This window comes from Entelurus aequoreus, linkage group LG01 (genome assembly GCF_033978785.1).
Source record: "Entelurus aequoreus isolate RoL-2023_Sb linkage group LG01, RoL_Eaeq_v1.1, whole genome shotgun sequence".
In the NCBI taxonomy this organism is placed as follows: Eukaryota; Metazoa; Chordata; class Actinopteri; order Syngnathiformes; family Syngnathidae; genus Entelurus; species Entelurus aequoreus.
In genome coordinates, this window is record NC_084731.1 from 31788201 (window position 1) to 31812385 (window position 24185).

General features: G+C 40.3%; 1 protein-coding gene across 1 annotated transcript in view; it reads left to right on the forward strand.

The window, feature by feature from the left end:
- The first annotated feature begins 1299 nt into the window (after positions 1-1299).
- Positions 1300-24185, forward strand: part of cdk4 (cyclin dependent kinase 4) — a 28894-nt gene continuing 6008 nt past the window's right edge. The window contains exons 1-8 of the mRNA XM_062047818.1: positions 1300-1570; positions 7514-7744; positions 7828-7963; positions 8047-8214; positions 12890-12999; positions 15753-15803; positions 15882-16017; positions 21173-21292. Coding sequence (XP_061903802.1) covers positions 7524-7744; positions 7828-7963; positions 8047-8214; positions 12890-12999; positions 15753-15803; positions 15882-16017; positions 21173-21274 — 924 coding nt within the window. The 5' untranslated portion in view covers positions 1300-1570; positions 7514-7523 and the 3' untranslated portion in view covers positions 21275-21292. The remainder of the gene's footprint in view (positions 1571-7513; positions 7745-7827; positions 7964-8046; positions 8215-12889; positions 13000-15752; positions 15804-15881; positions 16018-21172; positions 21293-24185) is intronic.

Sequence of the window (24185 nt, forward strand, 5' to 3'; positions counted from 1 at the left end):
GATATCATTGCAGTCCAATAGGTCTGATACTGCCAATGATATCGTTGTAGTCTACTAAGTCTAATACTGTCAATGATATCATTGCAGTCCAACAAGTCTAATACTGTCAATGATATTGTTGTAGTCCACTAAGTCAAATTTTGTCAATGATATAATTGCAGTCCAATAGGTCTAATACTGTCAATGATATCGTTGTAGTCCACTATCATAGTATATATGATAGCATATATCTGTATCATGAATCAATTTAAGTGGACCCCGACTTAAACAAGTTGAAAAACTTATTCGGGTGTTACCATTTAGTGGTCAATTGTACGGAATATGTACTTCACTGTGCAACCTACTAATAAAAGTCTCAATCAATCAATCAATCACTAAGTCTAATAGTATCAATGATATAATTGCAGTCCAATAGGTCTAATACTGTCAATGATATTGTTGTAGTCCACTAAGTCTAATACTATCAATGATATTATTGCAGTCCAATAGGTCTAATACTGTCAATGATATTGTTGTAGTCCACTAAGTCTAATACTGCCAATTATATTATTGCAGTCTAATAGGTCTAATACTGTCAATGATATTGTTGTAGTCCACTAAGTCTAATACGGTCAATGATATAATTGCAGACCAATAGGTCTAATACTGTCAATGATATCATTGCAGTCCAATAGGTCTAATATTGTCAATGGGAGTTTGCATGTTCTCCCCATGACGGCGTAGGTTCTTTCCGGGTACTCCGGCGTCCTCCCATCTCCAAAGACATGCACGTGGGGATAGACTAATTGTCCAAAAGCCATAAATCCAATCACTAGTGCTTAGTGGCCTACCATAAATGTATTTTGAATTTAACCAAATAACATATATTAATATATAATATATATTATAATTTAAAATCAGTGAAATGTATTAAGCAGTTATTAGCATTTTTGCTGTCCATAGCAATTGTATGGCTAAAAGCCAGATAGCATATTTTCCTAGCTTGTTTTATATGAATTAATCCAAGTCACATAGTACTAACAGTCGAATTGTAACATTTGACACCCTATTAAGCCATTACAAATGTTGCATGTGTTTAAAAATGACCATAAATAACAAAAAATAAGCTTTTAGAAATGAGCAAGTTACACTGCCATTTTGGGGATAGTCGACCAACTGTAACGACTTCCAAATGTTTCCCCTTTAGGACATAATGGAACTTCAATTCAAGGCCAATTTTAGGGAAAATAACATTTTGATTAGTGAGCACAATGCAAATAAGGGCTTTGTGAAGCCCCGCCCCCGACTTGAGCAACAGGAAGTGACAACCCCCTCCTCTAAAGAGTGCAAAGCCTGAAAAGAAAAGAAAAAAGAAACCCAAGAGAGTGGGTGGAGGTCCAAATCGTTTCGATCGGTTATCTTTTCTTGATCCAAGTCCGTGGGCAGGCTGCACAAGTTGGGGTGTCCGCCTCTGAGGCTCGTTTGTCGGCCCTAATGCGCGTTAACGTGGCACCGCATGGAAGCAAGTCCGCTTCGTAAAGTTCCAACGGAGGCGGATACTTAGTTGTGGAGAGAAGGAACACACACGGAGGTAAGATATAGTTGGGTGTTCGCATGATGTGTTCTTTTTTTTTGCAACCATGTGAATGACACGTTGACTGCAAGACATGAGGCGTTTACGTAACCGCATGTGTGTGGCGTTCACTGTCCACGTCAGTGAAGGTGAGGATGGTAAAGGTGTACTTATATGTTGTTTTTTACTCTGTGTCCGTTTTTTGAGTCACAAAAGACCCGAGTTGCACCATAGGCGTATCAATATGCACACTTCCGTCAGTACACTTCAATAAGTGTGTACTTAGTTCTCCATGGCGCGAAATTTAGTTGTGAAGTACTTCCCCCTGTGTAATCGATTCCTGTCGTCGCGCACTTACCGGAAATGACGTTTGCAGATTTCGCGGCTTCCTCCCTTTTTAACTGGCTGTTATAAATCGCCACAAGTAAGGCAAAATGCAGATCCCAAGTACCATACCTGTCAACATAAGCATTTTAAAATATGGCAAATTTTCTTGGGGGAAAAAAAGGGATTTTCATCATTTGTGATATGCTTTTTAATTTGAAAGCCTGACTTTTCACAGACTGAGGATGTGTGTTACATTAGAGCAGGGGTCCCCAAACCGCATTGGGTTAAAAAATCTGGCCTGACTTTTATATATATATACATATACATACAGTATATATATATATATTAGTGCTGCAACTAACAACTAATTTGATCATCGATTAATCTGTCGATTATGACTTCGATTAATCGATTAATAATCGGATAAAAGAGACAAATTACATTTCTATCCTTTCCAGTATTTTATTGGGAAAAAACAGCATACTGGCACCATACTTATTTTGATTATTGTTTCTCAGCTGTTTGTAAATGTTGCAGTTTATAAATAAAGGTTTATAAAAATAAAATAAAAAAGTAACCTCTGGGCATGCGCATAGCATAGATCCAACGAATCGATGACTATAATAATCGCCAACTATTTTTATAATCGATTTTAATCGATTAGTTGTTGCAGCCCTTATCTATATATATATATATATATATATATATATATATATATATATATATATATATATTTATATATATATATATATTTATATATATATATATATATATATTAAAATCCCCTGACAAGCATATATAGCCTCTGTGTTTTTTCCTGACAAAACGTATATTCTGCTCTGATAATGTATAAACCACAGAAACCTTGACTAATATATATATATTCAGGGTTTAGATTTTAGATTTAGATTTATTGGTCCCCTTGGGGAAATTCATTGTCACTGCCGTACATTTGAACAATAGACATTACACATCACAAAAAATAACAAAAAGACATCCTACATGACCAACACACATTTATAGGCTTGTCAGACAGGTCGGCCGGGCCTGCTGTTAAGGGCGGCTATAGCTGCAGGGATAAGGCTTTTCCTGAGGCGGGCCCTCCGGAATTTGATAGTTCTGTACCTGCGCCCTGATGGTAGTGGGATGATGTATTGGTGTAGTGGGTGAGTGATATCCTGGACTGTTGTTTCCTGTAGCGCTTTCCCGCAGCGCTTTGTTGCTAAGGCGGCCGCCTTAGCAACAAAGAGCCACCGCCTAAACTAAGGTCTTAACAAGATCTCCAGCCACACGTGCGCATTTAAAAAACGATATCTGTCCCCAAGCAAACGCATACACTGAGTGTCATACGCATGCTAAAATACTTGGGGCGCTGTAGCCTAGGACTTAAGACCATTTTAGCCAATCAGAAACATCCAAAACGTCATTACCGGAGGCGGCATATAGCAAAAAACAATATGAAAAACTTGCATTGTGACACAGTTTTCAGCCATATCGCCAAGCCCTACTGGTACTCAACAGTTCAATTTACGGTACTTGTGTTGTCCATCCATTTTCTACCGGTTGTCCCTATCGGGGTCGTGGGGGGTGCTGGAGCCTATCTCAGCTGCATTCGGGCGGAAAGCGGGGTACACCCTGGATAGGTCGCCACCTCATCACAGAGCCAACACAGATAGACGGACAACATTCACACTCACATTTACACCCTAGGGCCAATTTTTTAGTGTTGCCAATCAACCTATCCCCAGGCGCATGTTTTGGTGTTGTGCGTAATAAAATCTAATATTTTTACCCAACATTTAACAGTGATTTGATAACGACAACTATGCTGTCCAATTGTTCTATTCCAATTTCTTTCACTTCAGAGTCTCATTTGCAGGTATTGTATAGTAGACTTTGCGTGCAGGGGCAATTCTAAGACGTTAGATGGCAGTAGTGTCGGCTACTTTGTGTTCCATTTGAGGTGAATTGATACCCAGTAGTTCCAACAGACTTCGGTACCCAGCTCTATGCATAATATAGAGTACATGCCATTAAAAATAAATAACTACCTGACCACTTCTATGTTTGCTACCTCTCTTTGTTTATAATGTATATTTTCTGCTGGATCTACTCTATTTTATGCTGCCCTTTTTTGCTGCAGCTGTTACATATACTGTAATATAGTACATGGTAATTGGGATTTGTTATATATTGTATATATTATATAAAAATATAATATAATATATCAGTATGTATTATATACTGTATATAATATGTAAATATTACATATGTTATATTTTATATTGCTACTATAGTAAATTTTTAGTCTTATACCAATGTTTTCGCCCTCTCTTTGTGCCCTTTTGTGCATTATCCTTTCCATCCTTACCCTTTCCATCCTTTGTAACTGAGCTACTGTGTGGAACAATTTCCCTTGTGGATCAATAAAGTTTGTCTAAGTCTAAGTTTTGCATGTTAAAAGTCAAAGGAAGCAACCTCAAAAATAAAAATCCTTCAGCCAATAGTGTTCCACAGGCCACGTTAACTGGTCTTTGGAATGGGCGGGAGGTCGAAAAGTTCAAAGTGAATTTTAAAATCTAGGACTTGGCAAGCCTGCGCTAGTAGATGCAAGAGGCAAAGCTGTTTAAAACAGCATGCATTATACGCTAGATATTTACCTTTGTATGTTAATGAGATAACATCCGAGTGGCATGCTGATGAATGACAGCAGTGTTGGCTTCTCAGGCAATGAGTCGTCCTATAGGGGGTGAAAATGTGCTGTGTTGAACATGATTGAGGAATTATCGCTTCCTCTCGTTAACTGCGTTTGACCTATGTTGATGCCTTGACGACTGTGGTTTGGCACCAAAACTGAATATTCCGAGCCAACATTCTTTATTACCGCATCCACATGTGATCGTAATTTATAGCTGTACACCTGTTGCTTGTAAATCCAGCATGGCTCCTGGCGAGGCTCCTTAATGATCCTAAAGGTTGTTAAAAATGTGGTCGCACTATTCACGATCGGCCTGAAATTACATTTAGGATTTCCGCTCCCTGGCTTATGAAGCAACCTCACAGGCTGAAGGTACATTCCGACACGCTGTTAAACAAGCCAGGAAAGACGGCCTTTTAGGGGTTTTAGAATTCGGGACGCAACAAGAAGCGCTCAAAATAATAAAACAAAAATGTTGAAAGTGTTTGGCGCTGCACTTCAATCACACTACCCTGCAGAAACAATTCAAGCGGCCCCCCCTTTAACAAGCTCGGACCCAGCAGGGCTTGGAAGCACAATGAAAGTCGCATGCACCTCTCTGCAGCAGGTAACAGTTGCTCTACGGAACGGCAAAAATTGATCATTTGGCAATTAAGCTGAATTTCCTGCGTTGACAGTTACCGGTAGTTGTCATTTTCTTGATTCCAAATAAACCCAGGAGTATGAAGGTTGCGCCACAAAACGTGTATTCTTTACTGCATGCTTCCAGGATAATGGAAACCTGTCGTCATTTATCGTCTTTACCACAGAGCCAGCAACCGCATGCTTGTCTCTTTGTTGAAACCTAACCGGCATCAATTGAAATATGCGCCTGGTTTACTCATGGAATGATGCATAAGTCAACAACCCACAGATATATCTTCCCTTCGCTTTGCAGCGTATTCAGTCTTTTTAGTCTCCGACTATGACACTGCAGTCTTTGCATTGTGTCACTTTTAGTTTATAAAATTATACAGAGTGTATACAATCATTTTCTTTTTAATCACATGATCATATATGAGCTAGGATCTTATACCTTGAGGCCAGAGGTGACAAATGTTAAACCCTAATTAGATGTCTGTGCTTTTTGGGTGCTCTTGATCCTTAGGGTACGATTTTGCAGCTATACATACTTTTGTGTTTACTGTATATTTCATCTTATAAGCTGTTTATCTGGCTTCGGTTTTGTTTCCTAGCTGACATACACAGGATGCACAGACAGGGAGAGCCTTGCTAATCGCTAGTGAGAAGCCCTGCAAAGTAACAAAAAATTAGGATTAAAAATATGACCACAAAGCCAAATTAGCAGGGTGGGAACATTTCAGCTTCAAAACGAGTGAGCTACATGAGCCCATCAACACGGACGAACAAGCTAGTATGCCCGATTTATTAGAAAGTGTTAGCAACAAAACAAACCACCCGACTCAGTTTTTCAAAGGGAGAAAAACTGCACTGAAGATGCTCAATATTTATTGAAATGCAATTTTGGCTAACAGAGATTAAGTCCATTTTATTTTTGTTTACTTATTTTGGATAAATAAGTTATTGTCCTTCCAATTACAATGGCTAACAAAATAATGAGAAGTCAAAGTTTATAGCGTTTGAAAGGAATGCTTGCTGCATTATTATTAATATTATTATATTATGAATACATTTGTGCGAATTTGGTCTCAAAATAATGCTGACAATATCGTTTATTGGCAATAATTTGTGGACAATATAATGTTCAACAAAATATATTATTGGTTAAATGTTGGTGTTGTTTGCTTGAGACATATTGCTATCATAGTGCTGTCTACACGTATATCTTATGTTTGACTGCCATCTACGGGTCACACCATGTACCAAATAAAATAGCTTCGAGGTGAGAAAGCTCAACCAAACTTATTCCTTACATTAGGCGCACCGGGTTATAAGGCGCACTGTCGAGTTTTGAGGAAAAAAAAGGATTTTAAGTGCCCCTTATAGTCCGGAAAATACGGTAGTCCTCTTTGCTTGGTTGTGAGTTCAAACCTCGGCCGAGTCATACCAAAGACTATAAAAATGGGACCCATTACCTCCCTGCTTGGCACTCAGGGTTGGAATTGGGGGGTTAAATCACCAAAATGATTCCCGGGCGTGGCCACCGCTGCTGCTCACTGCTCCCCTCACCTGCCAGGGGGTGAACAAGGGTGATGGGTCAAATGCAGAGGACAAATTTCACCACACCTAGTGTGTGTGTGACAATCAGTGGTACTTTAACTTTATTGTTTTTATTGTTAGTTAGCTCTTGCCTAAAGATGTCTCAAGCTGAATTTAAAAGATGATGGCTAGAGCCACGTATGTTTCATAATCTGATTAGTCAACTAATCCTTAATATAGTCAAGTTGACAGCAAAATGAATATTGTCAAAATAGTTCTAATATGTAGTGAAATACTATATTTACCTTTTGAAAGTTACTATGTATACAACAAATAATGTGTCTTATTTCTAGGTTTTGTCTACTTCAAGAAACATGTCAGTTGGCCACTAAACGGCATTGCTGGCTCACCGTGCACCTTCAGCAACACTTCCTTAACTGCTTCTACTGATTCATGTCAAACTGTTTTTCACCAATAGTAAGGGGGAGTCATGTTTCTTTGCTTGCTTACTTGAGCTTTTCAGAGCACCAAAGCGAATACAAATGAGAAATAATGTGACGACACAGTGACAAAACCATGGCAAAAACAAGTGATCAATACTCTGGTTTTACTTGACCAATTTACACCATTTTTTAGAGTTTTTTCATGGACACAAGTTGAAACCGTGTTTTTGTGGTTGCGTCATCATATTGGGCCTGCATACAGCTGCGGCTCCGTGGTCACGGATTTTACAGAGTTCGGATAATACAATGTGATCACTGTGTTTACTCTCTCAGTCTGTTCGCCATGGCTCACGGCACTACCACCATCCAGTATGAGCGACTGGCGGAGATTGGCGGCGGCGCTTACGGGACCGTTTATAAGGCCCGTGACACAGAGAGCGGTCAGTTCGTGGCTCTCAAAAGCGTGCGAGTCCAGACGGACAATAACGGCCTCCCCACTTCCACGGTCCGGGAGGTGGCTCTGTTGAAACGACTGGAACAGTTTGACCACCCCAACGTGGTCAGGTAAGACAGTTCAGCCTCAATTTTGTGCAGGTGTTTGTCAATCCTCTCTCAAGCAAGTCATTGTCTTCTCCTGACTATGCCAGGCTCATGGACGTCTGTGCCACCCAGAGGTCCGAGCAAGAGACAAAAGTCACTTTAGTTTTTGAACATGTGGACCAAGATCTCAAGACATATTTGGAGAAAGCCCCAGCTCCGGGGTTAGAGCCTGGACGCATCAAGGTCAATGTCAATTTAGAATGAACATACAATAATTAGTCAGCTTGGTAAATTTGTGCTACGGTTCGTTTTTTGTTTTTTTGCAGGACCTGATGAAACAGGTGCTGTGCGGTTTGGCATTCCTGCACTCAAACCGTGTGATGCACAGAGACCTGAAACCAGAGAATATTCTGGTAACCAGCCAGGGCCAGGTGAAGTTAGCAGACTTTGGACTGGCCCGTATGTACAGCTGCCACATGGCCCTCACTCCCGTGGTAAGAACTAGTAGTCTTAAAGGGTCCCTATTATGCAAAACCTACTTTTCTTACCTATTGGTACCTGCTGTTGCGTATTTGGGATAATTTGAAATTAAACCGGCACTGCGGAAATATTCTTGAAACAATCTTGCCTTCCTGCATGCTACTGCTAAACGATCCGTTTGGAATTGGCCCAATTAGTGAAGTTTTTCCAATTGGTGACGTCAGCATATTATCCATATATGGTGAAGTTTTTCCCGAAGAGCTTTGTGCCATTCAGCAATTGTAGTCAATAAGCTCCTTATTTTTATCTATCATGTGGGGCAGACTGGCTCGTACATTCACATGCATCCTCAGCTGTGGCCATTTCTAGTACAAAGTAGCGTATAGTTCTTACTTGTATCTGTCAGTAGACTCCATATTAAAGCGCTTAAAACTACAACATGGCTGACAGGGAGAAGACTCAGCCGAAGAGAAGTCACGTAAATAAAACCGCTCACAAAACTGCACATCCTGAAGAGGCGGTCAGAAAACAGTTTGAAAACGGTCTGTAAAACATAATCTTTGCTAAATTGTGTTCAAACAACCACCATCACATGTTATGTAGACAACAAAAAAAGTGTTTTAAATGCAGGGGAAAAAATTCTAATATGACCCCTTTAGGTGTTTTTGCTAATAATTGCACAGTAAACCCTCTGCGTAGGGATGTAACAATATGAAAAAATTCATATCACAGATAAAATTATTACTGTTATCATTATTATTATTACGGTATTGTTTAATGTGCTCAAATAGTACTTACACAATCAAATCGTTTAAACAAGCTTTATGTATACAAATATAATAAATAAACAACAGAAACACAGTATATGTATTCATATTTACCCCGGGCAGCACGGTGGAACAGGGGTTAGTGCATGTGCCTCACAATACGAAGGTCCTGAGTTCAATACCGGGCTCGGGATCTTTCTGTGTGGAGTTTGTATGTTCTCCCAGAGACTGCGTGGGTTCCTTCCGGGTACTCCGGCTTCCTCCCACCTCCAAAGACATGCACCTGGAGATAGGTTGATTGGCAACACTAAAGTGGCCCTAGTGTGTGAATGTGAGTGTGAATGTTGTCTGTCTATCTGTGTTGGCCCTGCGATGAGTTGGCGACTTGTCCAGGGTGTACACCGCCTTCCGCCCGAATGCAGCTGAGATAGGCTCCAGCACCCCCCGCGACCCCGAAAGGGACTAGCGGTAGAAAATGGATGGATGGATATTTACCCCTTTGATGTGCACAATTGAATAACTTAGTTTATACAAGTTTAAATTAAGTAATGATGTTAATGTGTATTGTTTTCATGTTAGCATTTAAGCGAGCTGTCGATTAGCGGCGCGAGTTGCTAGCTAGCAGTCAGAGTGCTAGCTTTCTTTTACAGGAAATGGGCAGAATCAACAGTCCATGAGTTTATCAAATTTCAGTTATCAATTACGGTTTTACTGTAATTGGATTAATTGTATGTTATAAACGGTAATAATAACCATTGGGAGTTTTACTTCGGGTAACCGTTACATCCTTCCCTCCGCGTTACGTTCCAACACCCCTTGCGAATTGAGGAAAAACATGAATAATGGATGCAACCATAAAATGCCCTAAAATATTTTTGATAGTAGTCAAAACCCTATAGTCTGCAGGCATAATCTGTATACAGTGGGACCTCGATTTGCAAACTTAATTGGTTCTTGAGCAGGGTTAGTAAATAGAAATGTTTGTATATTGAAGGAAATTCTCCATAAGAAACAATGTAAACATGAATAATGGTTTCCAGCCTTGAAAAAAATCTTTGTACACTTTGAACACAATATAAAGCGCTACACAGTATTGTATATCAAACAAAGATAACAAGGGAGTGATGGGCCTACTTTCTATTTATTAACAAAGTTAAAGCAACTCAACTGAACTGTCCTCATTTTCAGCTGACCTGCCGACGAGCACACACACTGTCAGTAGCCCTGTGGTGCACTCAGTTTTAAATCACAAAGTTATTTAACTTTAAGAGCTGGGTCGCTACAATGATTAGAAATAAAACATAAAATCCAGTTTATCTTGTAGGTAAATCTTCTTGGCGTGCAGCCGGAAATAAATGGGAGGGTAGGCAGTGTCGACAATGCTGTGGATACTTCATGAATGTTCCTAACCACACATTGCTTGGCCGTTGCTTTCTTTGATCACATATTAAGCTATCCATCCATTTTCTACCGCTTGTCCCTTAGCTAGCAAAACTATAAAAATGCTGAAAGAAGGCTAAAAACACTTAAAAAAAACACACAAAGTAGCAATTAGCACGGTAGCCAAAGACAACACTGCTCTGCTGACCGACTGAGCGCCAGAGCTTGAATAGCCCACCCACAATGGCTGTGCTGCTAGGCACAAAATGACTGCACTGCAGGAACACAATGGGTGGATAAAACATTCGTACACCGAGACAAGGTTCGTACAACAAGTCTGTGGTTCGTATGATAAGAGGTTCGTAAATCGAGGTTCCACTGTTTAGAAATGTACTTGCAAAACGCATAGTTACATCTAGAGATGTCCGATAATGGCTTTTTTGCCGATATCCGATATTCCGATATTGTCCAACTCTTAATTACCGATACCGATATCAGCCGATACCGATATATACAGTTGTGGAATTAACACATTATTGTAGCGTCCCGGAAGAGTTAGTGCTGCAAGGGTTTCTGGGTATTTGTTCTGTTGTGTTTATGTTGTGTTACGGTGCGGACGTTCTCCCGAAATGTGTTTGTCATTCTTGTTTGGTGTGGGTTCACAGTGTGGCGCATATTTGTAACAGTGTTAAAGTTGTTTATACGGTCCACCCTCAGTGTGACATGTATGGCTGTTGATCAAGTATGCTTGCATTCACTTATGAGTGTGTCAAAAGCCGTAGGTCTTATGTGATTGGGCCGGCACGCAAAGGCAGTGCCTTCGAGGTTTATTGGCGCTCTGTACTTCTTCCTACATCCGTGTACACGGCGGCGTTTTAAAAAGTCATAAATTTTACTTTTTGAAACCGATACCGATAATTTTGAAACCGATAATTTCCGATATTACATTTTAAAGCATTTATCGGGCGATAATATCGGCAGTCCAATATTATCGGACATCCCTAGTTACATCACATGGTGTCAAAATATCTTTCAGTGCTAGAAAATGTAAATTGACTTCAAAACAGTTCGATCCTGCGCTCGGGATCTTTCTGTGTGGAGTTTGCATGTTCTCCCCGTGACTGCATGGATTCCCTTCGGGTACTCCGGCTTCCTCCCACCTCCAAAGACATGCACCTGGGGATAGGTTGATTGGCAACACTAAAATTGGCCCTAGTGTGTGAATGTGAGTGTGAATGTTGTCTGTCTATCTGTGTTGGCCCTGCGATGAGGTGGCGACTTGTCCAGGGTGTACCCCGCCTTCCGCCCGATTGTAGCTGAGATAGGCTCCAGCACCCTCCGCGACCCCGAAAGGGATAAGCGGTAGAAATTGGATGGATGGACTTGCAAAACAGCGCCCTCTGCTGGATTCACAGTTGCAGCGCTCTCTTTTCCCCTACAGATAGCGTAAAAAATATTTACAATTTGAAAAAGAAAATAGAAATCCATCCATTGTCCATTAATCCTGCCGTCTTAGTTAATTCATACATTTTAATGTCAAAAAACTGCATTAGTGGGTTGCCTCCAGCCAAAACTGTTAATGCTAATGTTTTTTGAGGAGACACTAATTCAGTGGTGTCAAACGTAAGGCCAGAGGGCCGGATCAGGCCCGCGAACAGGTTTTATCTGGCCCGCGGGATGAGTCTGCTAATTATAAAAATTAACCTAAAATTTTTGAATGAAAAAACTGCTGTTCTAAGTGTGTCCACTGGATGTCGCAATAGCAATTCTTTGTATCGTTGTAGATGATTCTACATATATACAAAATAAACCACGGCGTGGCGAAGTTGGTAGAGTGGCCGTGCCAGCAATCGGACGGTTGCTGGTTACTGGGGTTCAATCCCCACCTTCTACCATCCTAGTCACGTCCGTTGTGTCCTTGGGCAAGACACTTCACCCTTGCTCCTGATGGCTGCTGGTTAGCGCCTTGCATGGCAGCTCCCGCCATCAGTGTGTGAATGTGTGTGTGAATGGGTGAATGTGGAAATACTGTCAAAGCGCTTTGAGTACCTTGAAGGTAGAAAAGCGCTATACAAGTATAACCAATTTATCATTTATTTACATTATGTTAGTGCACCAGTCGTTGAAAATGAGCAAACTGCATAAATAACATCCTGTAATTTGATTTTGATATTTTATTATCTTGATAGATTGAACATTAACACCAAAATATAAATAACGACAAATAAAGGTAGAATACTATTAACTGCAACATGTAAGTGTAAAAAAAAAACCAACATCATGATTTGTACATTTTCAGAATGTGCTTGTTCTATTTTTAAACAAAGAAAACAATCTGAAGTTGTCTTTTTTTTTAAGTTATCGTGCTGTGATTTTACCAGTAGAGTTTTCTCCATGTGGCCCCCGATCGAAAATGATTTTGACACCCCTGCACTAATTAAAGATCTCAACCCTTGTTTGCTTTTGCAGACCATGCCGACGATAGAAGATTTAGTTCTTACTGGCTTGTTGTGTATTTTTCTTCATGCTTGTTTCTTTTCAGGTGGTGACACTATGGTATCGGCCTCCCGAGGTTTTGCTGCAGTCGAGCTACGCCACACCTGTGGACATCTGGAGCTGCGGCTGCATCTTTGCGGAGATGTTCAAACGCAAGTGAGTCAGCACGATGCTAATCGGATTAAAAGACGCAGGTGGATGTTTGTGTGCGGTGACGACAATACGACATCCGTTCCTGCATCAGTGGGGAAAGCCATATTTTTATCCGGATGTACACACAGTAGAGTTATTAGTTTTATGAGATTCAGTTAAAAGCATACAATAAAAATTGAGTTGCTGGCCCAAATCGTCCCCCGGCTGCAATTTGGACACCCCTGCTCTACCCTATTTAACATATTGTTAAATTTACTGTTCATCAATCAATAATAATTATCTTTCCAGGCAGAGTTTATGGCATAGTGATTGTATTGGATCTCATTAGAGATTTAATGTTAGTGTACTTGATGAGGGGACTTGGTGGAGCTACAAATTCTGACTTTTACTATGTTCCTATTTTCACATTCACTTTATTGAGAAGGATAGTTAGTTTACTTCTTATGTTTTAATATATGGCAATTTTGTAATAGAGACATCTTATAGTGATTAAGGGGTGTCAAACGTAAGGCCTGTGGGCCGGAACAGGCCCGCAAATAGGTTTTATCCGACCCGCGGGATGAGTTTGCTAAGTATAAAAATGAGCCGAAATTGAAATTAAAGAAACTGCTGTTCTAAATGTGTCCACTAGATGTTGCAATAGCAATTCTTTGTATCTTTGTAGATTATGCTACATATGTAAAAAAAAACAAAAAAACATATGATGTTAGTGCACCAGTCGAGGAAAATGAGCAAACTACATAAATAACATCCTGTAATTTGATTTTGATATTTTTTTATCTTGATAGATTGAAAATTAACACCAATGAGCTGACTGATGAACATTATCACATAATTAATTCAGAAAATATAAATAACGACAAATAAAGATAGAATACTATTAACCGCAACATGTAAGTGTAAAAAAAAAACAACAACGTTATGATTTGTACATTTCCAGAATGTGCTTTTTCTATTGTTAAACAAAGAAAACAATCTGAAGTTGTCTTTATTGTTAAGTTATCGTGCCGTGATTTTACCAGTCCGGCCCACTTGGGAGTAGATATAAAATGAGTTTGACACCCCTGTACTACTAGATCAGGGGTCGGCAACCTTTACCACTCAAAGAGCCATTTTGGCAAGTTTCACAAATTAAAGAAAATAATGGGAGCCACAAAACAAATTTTAAAATTTAAAATGAAAAACACCGCATACAAAGCTTAAATGCTTTGTGCTATGTTAACCAGGGGTCTCAGACACACGCACCGGCACGCACCTTAATGTGGAAATTTGATGTTAGTGCGGCCCGCGAGTTTTGAATGAATGGCCCTTGATCGCGTCATACTTGCCAACCCTCTCATTTTTTCCGGGAGACTCCCGAATATCAGGGCGTGATGGCACTGCTTTTGGCGCCCTCTACAGCCTGCCCAAACAGTGTACCTGCTCGACCACATGTAGAATGCAGCTTCAGCTTGCTCACGTAAGTGACAGCAAGGCGTACTAGGTCAGCAGCCACACAGCTTACACTGACGGTATAGCCGTATAAAACAACTTTAACACTGTTATGTTACAAATATGCGCCACACTTTGAACCCACACCAAAAAAGAATGACAAACACATTTCTGGAGAACATCTGCACTGTAACACAACATAAACACAACACAACCAATACCCAGAATCCCATGCAGCCCTAACTCTTCCGCTCAACCAACGCACGGAAGGGGGGGGGGTGATGTGTGGGGGGATTTGGTGGTAGCGGGGGTGTATAATCTAGACCGGAAGAGTTAGGGCTGCATGGGATTCTGGGTATTGGTTGTGTTGTGTTTATGTTGTGTTACGGTGGGATGTTCTCCAGAAATGTGTTTTTCATTCTTTTTTGGTGTGGGTTCACAGTGTGGCGCATATTTGTAACGTAACAGTGTTAAAGTTGTTTGATACGGCTACCGTCAGTGTAAGCTGTGTGGCTGATGACTAAGTATGCTTTGCTGTCTCCTATGTGTGCAAGTAAAAGATACATACAACATGTGGCCGGGCTGGCACGCTGTTTGTAAATGCTATAGAGAACAATTACTACAGTGCAATCAGGGCACTCCCTTAATTTAGTAATTAGAGTGAAAATAGGATTATATTTTCCCTGGGAGTTATCTAGGAGAGGCACTGAGATCCATAAGTCTCCTGGGAAAATCGGGGGGGTCGGTAAGTATGCAGCTGAGCCGCATCAGAGTGGTCAAAGAGCCGCATGCGGCTCCGGAGCCGCGGGTTGCCGACCCCTGTACTAGATAGATGGCTAATGCAGTAATTAAGGGGGAAATATATATATATATATATATAGGAATAAAATGGGGAAAAACATTGCATAATGTATAAATAAATGCCTGATAAGGACTAAGCAATAATTCATTGATTTATGATGGATTAATAAAATTAGTCAGTGACTCTTTGCATTATTTTTCCATGTATCTTGTAACCACCATATGCTTTCTAGTTCTTTACTCAATCCGTTATATGCTTAATGTTTTTAGCAATGTGAACAATCTAGGAACCTAAAAGCAGTGTAAACCTTGCTTTACTCAATGTAGTGCTAAAAATGTGCCACATCGTTGCACTGGCAACATGCCATAATTCAATGTCACACTTCAAATTCCAAACTGCTAATCTTTGCCTGCGGGGTATCTTGTTGCCGTCTGCCTTCCTACACAAATAACACCTTCAGAGATGAAGCCCAAATTCATCATCATGTTGTTCTCTTTAACGCCGCTTCTGTTACTCTTCTCAGGCCCTTGTTCTGTGGAGAATCTGAAGTGGACCAACTCGGGAAAATCTTTGAGTGAGTCATGCATTCATGCAGCGTTAGCTCAGCGTGACATGTGCTCACATTTGGACGGAAAATGGCATGTCATTGCAGAGTTATTGGTCTGCCACCAGAGGAGGAGTGGCCAACTGACGTGACACTTTCAAGGAAACACTTCCCCCCTTGCTCGGCCCGTCCAGTTACTGACTTTGTTCCAGAGATAAATGAGCAGGGGGCACAACTGCTGCTGGTAAGATGTGGCTATGAGTTGGAATGTTGGCATGTTGACAGAAAAACTACCTCAGAGGAAACCTGATAAATGTCAGGATGGCACCATGGTGGTAAAATTTTACGGTTTGCTTTTTAATTCTTTAACAGTTTATCATTTATCGCTGTTAATTGGTTCCAGGCCTGACTGTGGTAAATTAATAAAATATTGATTTGATATTGCGATGGCTAGAGCATAAATTAATGTTTACAACTTTTTAAGTAGGGTTTTCAACATTATTAGAGCCCTCTAGACATACGCTATATTGCCAAAAGTATTTGGCCACCTGCCTTGACTCACATGAAATTGAAGTGCCATCCCATTCCTAAACCATAGGGTTCAATATGATGTTGGTCCACCTTTTGCAGCTATTACAGCTTCAACTCTTCTGGGAAGGCTGTCCACAAGGTTGCGGAGTGTGTTTATAGGAATTTTTGACCATTCTTCCAAAAGCGCATTGGTGAGGTCACACACTGATGTTGGTCGAGAAGGCCTGGCTCGCAGTCTACATTGTAATTCATCCCAAAGGTGTTCTATCGGGTTTAGGTCAGGACTCTGTGCAGGCCAGTCAAGTTCATCCACACTGGACTCTGTCTTCCATGTCTTTATGGACCTTGCTTTATGCACTGGTGCACAGTCATGTTGGAAGTAGAGATGATTTTGGGAGAACATCCGCATCGTAACACAACGTAAACACAACAGAATAAATACCCAGAACCCCTTGCAGCACTAACTCTTCCGGGACGCTACAATATATACACCCCCCCCCCCCCCCCCACACACACACACACCTCAACCCTGCCCTCCCCCACCCATCCCCGCCCACCTCCTCATGCTCTCTCAGGGAGAGCATGTCCCAAATTCCAAGCTGCTGTTTTGAGGCATGTTAAAAAAAACAATGCACTTGGTGACTTCAATAATAAATATGGCAGTGCCATGTTGGCATTTTTTTCCATAACTTGAGTTGATTTATTTTGGAAAACCTTGTTACATTGTTTAATGCATCCAGCGGGGCATCACAACAAAATTAAGCATAATAATGTGTTAATTCCACGACTGTATGTATCGGTATCGTTGTTAAGAGTTGGACAATATCGGAATATTGGATATCGGCAAAAAAGCCATTATCGGACATTTCTAGTTGGAAGAGTAAAAGGCCCTCTCCAAACTGTTCCCACAAGGTTGGGAGCATGGAATTGTCCAAAATGTTTCGGTATCCAGGAGCATTCAAAGTTCCTTTCACTGGAACTAAGGGCCCAAGCCCAACGCCTGAAAAACCATAATACCTCCTCCACCAAATTTCTCACACTGCACAATGCAATGCACCGTTCTCCTGGCAACCTCCGAACCCAAACTCGTCCATCAGATTGCCAGATGAAAAAGTGTAATTCATCACTCCAGAGAACGCGTCTCCACTGCTCTAGAGTCCAGTGGCGACGTGCTTTACACCACTGCATCCGACGCTTTGCATTGGACTTGGTGATGTATGGCTTAGATGCAGCTGCACGGCCATGGAAACCCGTTCCATGAAGCTCTCTGCGTACTGTACGTGGGCTAATTGGAAGGCCACTTGAAGTTTGGAGCTCTGTAGCAACTGACTGTGCAGAAAGTCGGCGACCTCTTTGCACTATGCGCTTCAGCATCCGCTAACCCCTCTCTGTCAGTTTATGTGGCCTACTACTTCGTGGCTGAGTTGCTGTTGTTCCCAAACTCTTCCATTTTCTTCAAATAAAGCCGACAGTTGACTTTGGAATATTTAGGAGCGAGGAAATGTCACAACTGTATTTGTTGCACAGGTGGCATCCTATGACTGTTCCACGCTGGAAATCACTGAGCTCCTGAGGGCGGCACATTCTTTCACAAATGTTTGTAGAAACAGTCGCCATGCCTAAGTGCTTGATTTTAGGCACTTGTGGCCGGGCCAAGTGATTAGGACACCTGATTCTGATCATTTGGATGGGTGGCCATATACTTTTGGCAATATAGTGTATGCTACTTGAGGCTGAGCAAATCAGCAGCCACAAAACTGAACAGCCCTGATTGGTTTGGACTCATCTACAGGCCAATGTCACTAGTTTTTATATTTTTGATTGATTTTGCCATTTTTGAGCTTGAAAATGCTTAATTTAGGCCAAAAGTAGGTAGCATATGCTTTAAAAAAAACTAAAGAAAATCTGCGATGGAGTGAAGCGACAAACTTTGAAGCGAGATTTGGCATAGGGCAAGTGCATCCCAATATTCGAAAGGAACACTGAAAAGTTTTCTTTACGTCGTCGCACTAAAGTGAGGACACCACTCGCATTTCTGCAACAATTTTATTCTCAAGAAATAATGCTATAAAAAGTAAACTTGGATATACTTTAGAGTAGTCAGTGTACGTTTCATAGTGCATATATAGAGATACTACCCACTGAAAAAAAACACACAGCCATTATGGTCCCAAGTAGCTGGCAACACAAGTGAGTACAAATGTAATATGGTCTTGTTGGTAGTAGCATCATGGTCTGGGGCTGCTTGACGGCTGCCAGCACTGGAGAGCTGTCGTTCATTGAGTGGAAAGATGAATTCCAGCACGCTCTGTGACTTTGACTTCATACTGTGCCTATAAAAGTACTGAATTAAGTACCCATCTCTAGTTACAGTACATGTTGGAATTTATGTTTACACTCAATGATCCACAGCTCCCCACAACCCGCAGCACTCATGCAGCTCCAGACCACAATGCTACCACCACCAAAACACATTTACATCAGTATTCACTATTTAGACAAAAATGGCTGCGTGTTGATTAATTTTCAGTGGATAGTTGATTAATTTTCAGTGGATAGTACACCTATAGTGCCATACAAGCTGAACACTGACTATTCCAAATCATATCACAAATCTTACTTCCCTGATATTACATCTTATATATATATATATATATATATATATATATATATATATATATATATATATATATATATATATATATATATATATATATATATATATATATATATATATATATATATATATATATATATACACACACACACACAGTCGGGAAAAAGCATTTAGTCAGTCACCAATTGTGCAAGTTCTCCCACTTAAAAAGATGAGAGAGGCCTGTATTTTTTTATCATAGGTATACCTCAACAATGAGAGACAAAATGCGAAAAAATAATCCAGGAAATCACGGTCTGATTTTTAAAGAATTAATTTGCAAATTATGGTGGAAAATAAGTATTTGGTCAATAACAAAAGTTAATCTCAATACTTTGTTATATACCCTTTGTTGGCAGTGACAGAGGTCAAACGTTTTCTGTAAGTCTTCACAAGGTTTTCACACACTGTTGCTGGTTCCTCCATGCAGATCTCCTCTAGAGCAGTGATGTTTTAGGGCTGTCGCTGGGCAACACTGACTTTCAAATCCCTCCAAAGATTTTCTATGAGGTTGAGATCTGGAGACTGGCGAGGCCACTCTAGGACCTTGAAATGCTTCTTATGAAGCATTTCTTAGTTGTCCGAGCGGTGTGTTTGGGATCATTGTCATGCTGAAAGACCCAGCCACGTTTCATCTTCAATGGCCTTGCTGATAGAAGGAGGTTTTCACTCAAAATCTCACGATACATGGCCCCATTAATTTTTTCCTTTACACGGATCAGTTGTCCTGGTCCCTTTGCAGAAAAGCAGCCCCAAAACATGATGTTTTCACCCCCATCTTCACAGTATGTATGGTGTACTTTGAATGCAACTCAGCCTTCCTTCTCCTCCAAACATGACGGCACATCGTCACGTCATGACATTGCTGCTTTTACGAGCACAGGAGCATGTTCGGCAGCACACAATCACGGAGTACTTACAAGCAGACAAGGTGTGTAGACAGAAAAGGGAGAACAGATGCATTTTGGCCTAAAAACTAAAGATAAAGGTGAAGCTATAACACTGAAACGCTGCTCTACAAGAGGTGCTTTAAACATGGCTAGCTAGCTAGCGGCTAAAGTCCATTTGCAGTCGGCAGTGTTTTAGCTACTTCTAAATCACTAATCCTCGCCTCCATGGCGACAAATAAAGTATGTTTCTTACAAGTATCATCCCTGCAGGACGAGGAATAGCTAAACATGCTTCACTACACACCGTAACTCACCGGCGTCACCGATAATGACGCCGTTCTTGAACGTAAACAAATGCCATTGGTGGATCTACACCTGATATCCACTGTAATGCTATCAAGTACAAGAGCGTATCAAGTCGATACTACATGATGACATCAATATTTTTTATCATCACAAAATCTTTTTTCCTTTTTAAAAAAATCATATTATGTTTATAAACTCAGGAAATATGTCCCTGGACACATGAGGACTTTGTATATAACCAATGTATGATCCTGTAAAGACTTGGTATCGGATTGATACCCAAATGTGTGGTATCATCCAAAACAAATGTAAAGTATCCAAACATATCCAAAGAATACATTATTATATTTGAACAGAAGTGTAGATAGAACATACTGAAACGGAAAATAACCAGATATTAACAGTAAATGCACAAGTGGATTAATAATACATTTTTACTGCTTGTCCTTTATAATTTTGACAAAATAATAACATGAGAAATGACACAATATGTTACTGCATACATCAGCAGACAAATTAGGAGCCTTTGTTTGTTTACTTACTACTAAAAGACAAGTTGTCTAGAATATTCACTATTTTATTTAAGGCCAAAATTGTTCTTCAATTGCAATAAGAAACATGTTTAATGTACCATAAGATTTTTTTTGTTAAAATTAAGCCAATAATGCCATTTCCCGATACCAAAATATTGGTATCGGGACAACCCTAATGTATACATACAGCACCTTATGTTGTTGTGAATTGATCAGAGACTACTTCATGTTCTGATGACTTTTTTTTTTTTAGCTATAAACTTATCAGACTCTTCCGGTTGCCTGGCAACTGGCCTCATCCAGGATCAGAGCAAAACATCCTGTGAAATGGCACCTATCAGTGTTTGCAGAGCAGATTGTAAATGAAAGGTTTTAGAGCTGGCGGTCTTCTTGTTTTAGACTTTTCTAGTCACTAGGCAGCGACCAAACAGGTGTCACTTCAATTTGGACATATTTAATGTGCCATTCTTCCTTCTTTTACAGCAAATGTTGACGTTTAACCCTTCCAAACGAATATCTGCCCTGAACGCACAAGATCACCCGTACTTCTGCAATGAGGAGACTTTGACTCCGACTAAAAGCTGAGCGGCGACAACAGGAAAGGTAACGGTCCAGCTTTGGCCCAAAGATTTCCACATTTAAGGAGTTTGGGCCTACTGCTCCAACTTTGAGGGAAAAAAAATCCCACATTCACAAGGAACAAATGTATGCATCACTAATTGAAGTTAACGCCGCATGACTTTGGTTTTTGTGTTTGTCATATGCCAACATGTTAAATGTAAAGTACGTACGGAAAGTATTTACGTTTCTCGTCACAGGCTATTTCTAAAATTGAGTACATTCATTTTTATCCCTCAAATTCTACACACAAAACCCTATATTAGCATAATATAAAAAGAAACCAATTGATTAAAAAAGATCAAAATCACATGTACATAAATATTCGCATCTTTTGCCATTAGGCTGACATTTAGGTTTAAGTCCATCCAGTGTTCATTGATCATTCAACAGAGTATTTGATTTAATACATTTGCAAACATTAAAAAAAAAAAAACTTTTTGAAGGTACAATGCAACGAATACATTTTGGAGTAAGGCTACATAGTAGAGGTGTGATGAGATCTCGTATTATAAGAGATAAAACGTTTCGAGGAAAGCTCTCCTGCGGGCAGAACGCAGTCAGAAGTAGTTTTTTGTAATACAGTGGTACCTTAACTTAAAGGCCTACTGAAATGAATTTTTTTTATTTAAACGGGGATAGCAGATCTATTCTATGTGTCATACTTGATCATTTCGCGATATTGCCATATTTTTGCTGAAAGGATTTAGTATAGAACAACGACGATAAAGATTGCAACTTTTGGTATCTGATAAAAAAAAGGCTTGCACCTACCGGAAGTAGCGTGACGTAGTCAGTTGAACATATACGCAAAGTTCCCTATTGTTTACAATGATGGCCGCATGAAGTGAGAGAGATTCGGACCGAGAAAGCGACAATTTCCCCATTAATTTGAGCGAGGATGAAAGATTTGTGGATGAGTAAAGTGCAAGTGAAGGACTAGTGGGGAGTTGAAGCTATTCAGATAGGGAAGATGCTGTGAGAGCCGGGGGTGACCTGATATTCAGCTGGGAATGACTACAACAGTAAATAAACACAAGACATATATATACTCTATTAGCCACAACACAACCAGGCTTATATTTAACATGCCACAAATTAATCCTGCATAAAAACACCTGCGTGTTTGTTATGCAAGCTCCTAGCTCCTCTGCTAGCTCCTAGCTCCATAGAACACGCCAATACAATTCAAACACCTGATCAACACACACAATCACTCAGCCCAAAAGACCGTTTACCTAACCCAAGGTTCATAAAGCTTATATATTTTTAAAAAGTTACGTACGTGACGCGCACATACGGTCAAGTTATCGAATGTTTAGCAGCCAAGGCTGCATACTCACGGTACCTGATATTCAGCTGGGAATGACTACAACAGTAAATAAACACAAGACATATATATACTCTATTAGCCACAACACAACCAGGCTTATATTTAATATGCCACAAATTAATCCTGCATAATAACACCTGCGTGTTTGTTATGCTAGCTCCTAGCTCCTCTGCTAGCTCCTAGCTCCATAGAACACGCCAATACAATTCAAACACCTGATCAACACACACAATCACTCAGCCCAAAAGACCGTTCACCTAACCCACGGTTCATAAAGCTTATATATTTTTAAAAAGTTACGTACGTGACGCGCACGTACGGTACGTGTTATGCTAGCTCCTAGCTCCTCTGCTAGCTCCTAGCTCCATAGAACACGCCAATACAATTCAAACACATGATCAACACACACAATCACTCAGCCCAAAAGACCGTTCACCTAACCCAAGGTTCATAAAGCTTATATATTTTAAAAAAGTTACGTACATACGCAAAAAAAAGCCAAAGCTGCATACTCACAGTAGCACGTCTGCGTCTTTGTCATCCAAATCAAAGTAATCCTGGTAAGAGTCTGTGTTGTCCCAGTTCTCTACAGGCGTCTGTGTATCCAAGTCAAATGTCCTCCTGGTTAGAGTCTCTGTTATCCGAGTTCTTCCATCTTGACTGCATCTTTCGGGAATGTAAACAAAGAAGCGCCGGCTGTGTACTGTTGTGGCTGACTACGTTCGAAAAATACGTCCATTTCGCACCGACAACTTTCTTCTTTGCTTGCTCAGCTTCCTTCTTCATAATGCAATGAACATGATTGAAACAGATTCACGAACACAGACGTCCAGAATACTGTGGAATTATGAAATGAAAACAGAGCTTTTTCGTATTGGCTTCAATGTGGAAGGCATACCCGTGTTCGCCGGGCTACTTTACGCGCATACGTCATCCTCAGAGGCGTTTCGAACCGGAAGTTTAGCGGCAAATTTAAAATGTCACTGTATAAGTTAACCCGGCCGTATTGGCATGTGTTATAATGTTAAGATTTCATCATTGATATATAAACTATCAGACTGCGTGGTCGGTAGTAGTGGGTTTCAGTAGGCCTTTAAGAGTGCCCTAACTGTTTTTGTGTATTTTGGATTCCCATAAGTCCCGAAAATGTGAAATCAAACCATAGAGACATGGCATAGATATTTATGAAACAATCTTGCCTTCTTTAAGATTTTAGTGACGTATTTTGCCTTAGTCAGCGCATATCTCCATATATGGTAGAGGTTTACCCAAAGAGCTTCGCCCAAGTCAACCATTTTTATTCCGTTGTAGTAAATAATTTTCTTATTCTCTATCCTCTTGTTGTGGGGAAGACTGGCTCGTACATGCACATGCATACTATACTCCTCCACTGTTGCCATTTCTAGTACAAAGTAGTGTATAGTTCCAGCTCAGACTTTTTTTGCCCTCAAGTAACACAGATGGGATATTTTTTGCTAGTCTAAACACCCCAAAGTGATCAAGGGGCAGTCTGAAACTGTCGGCAATTTGATCTTTTCAAATGTG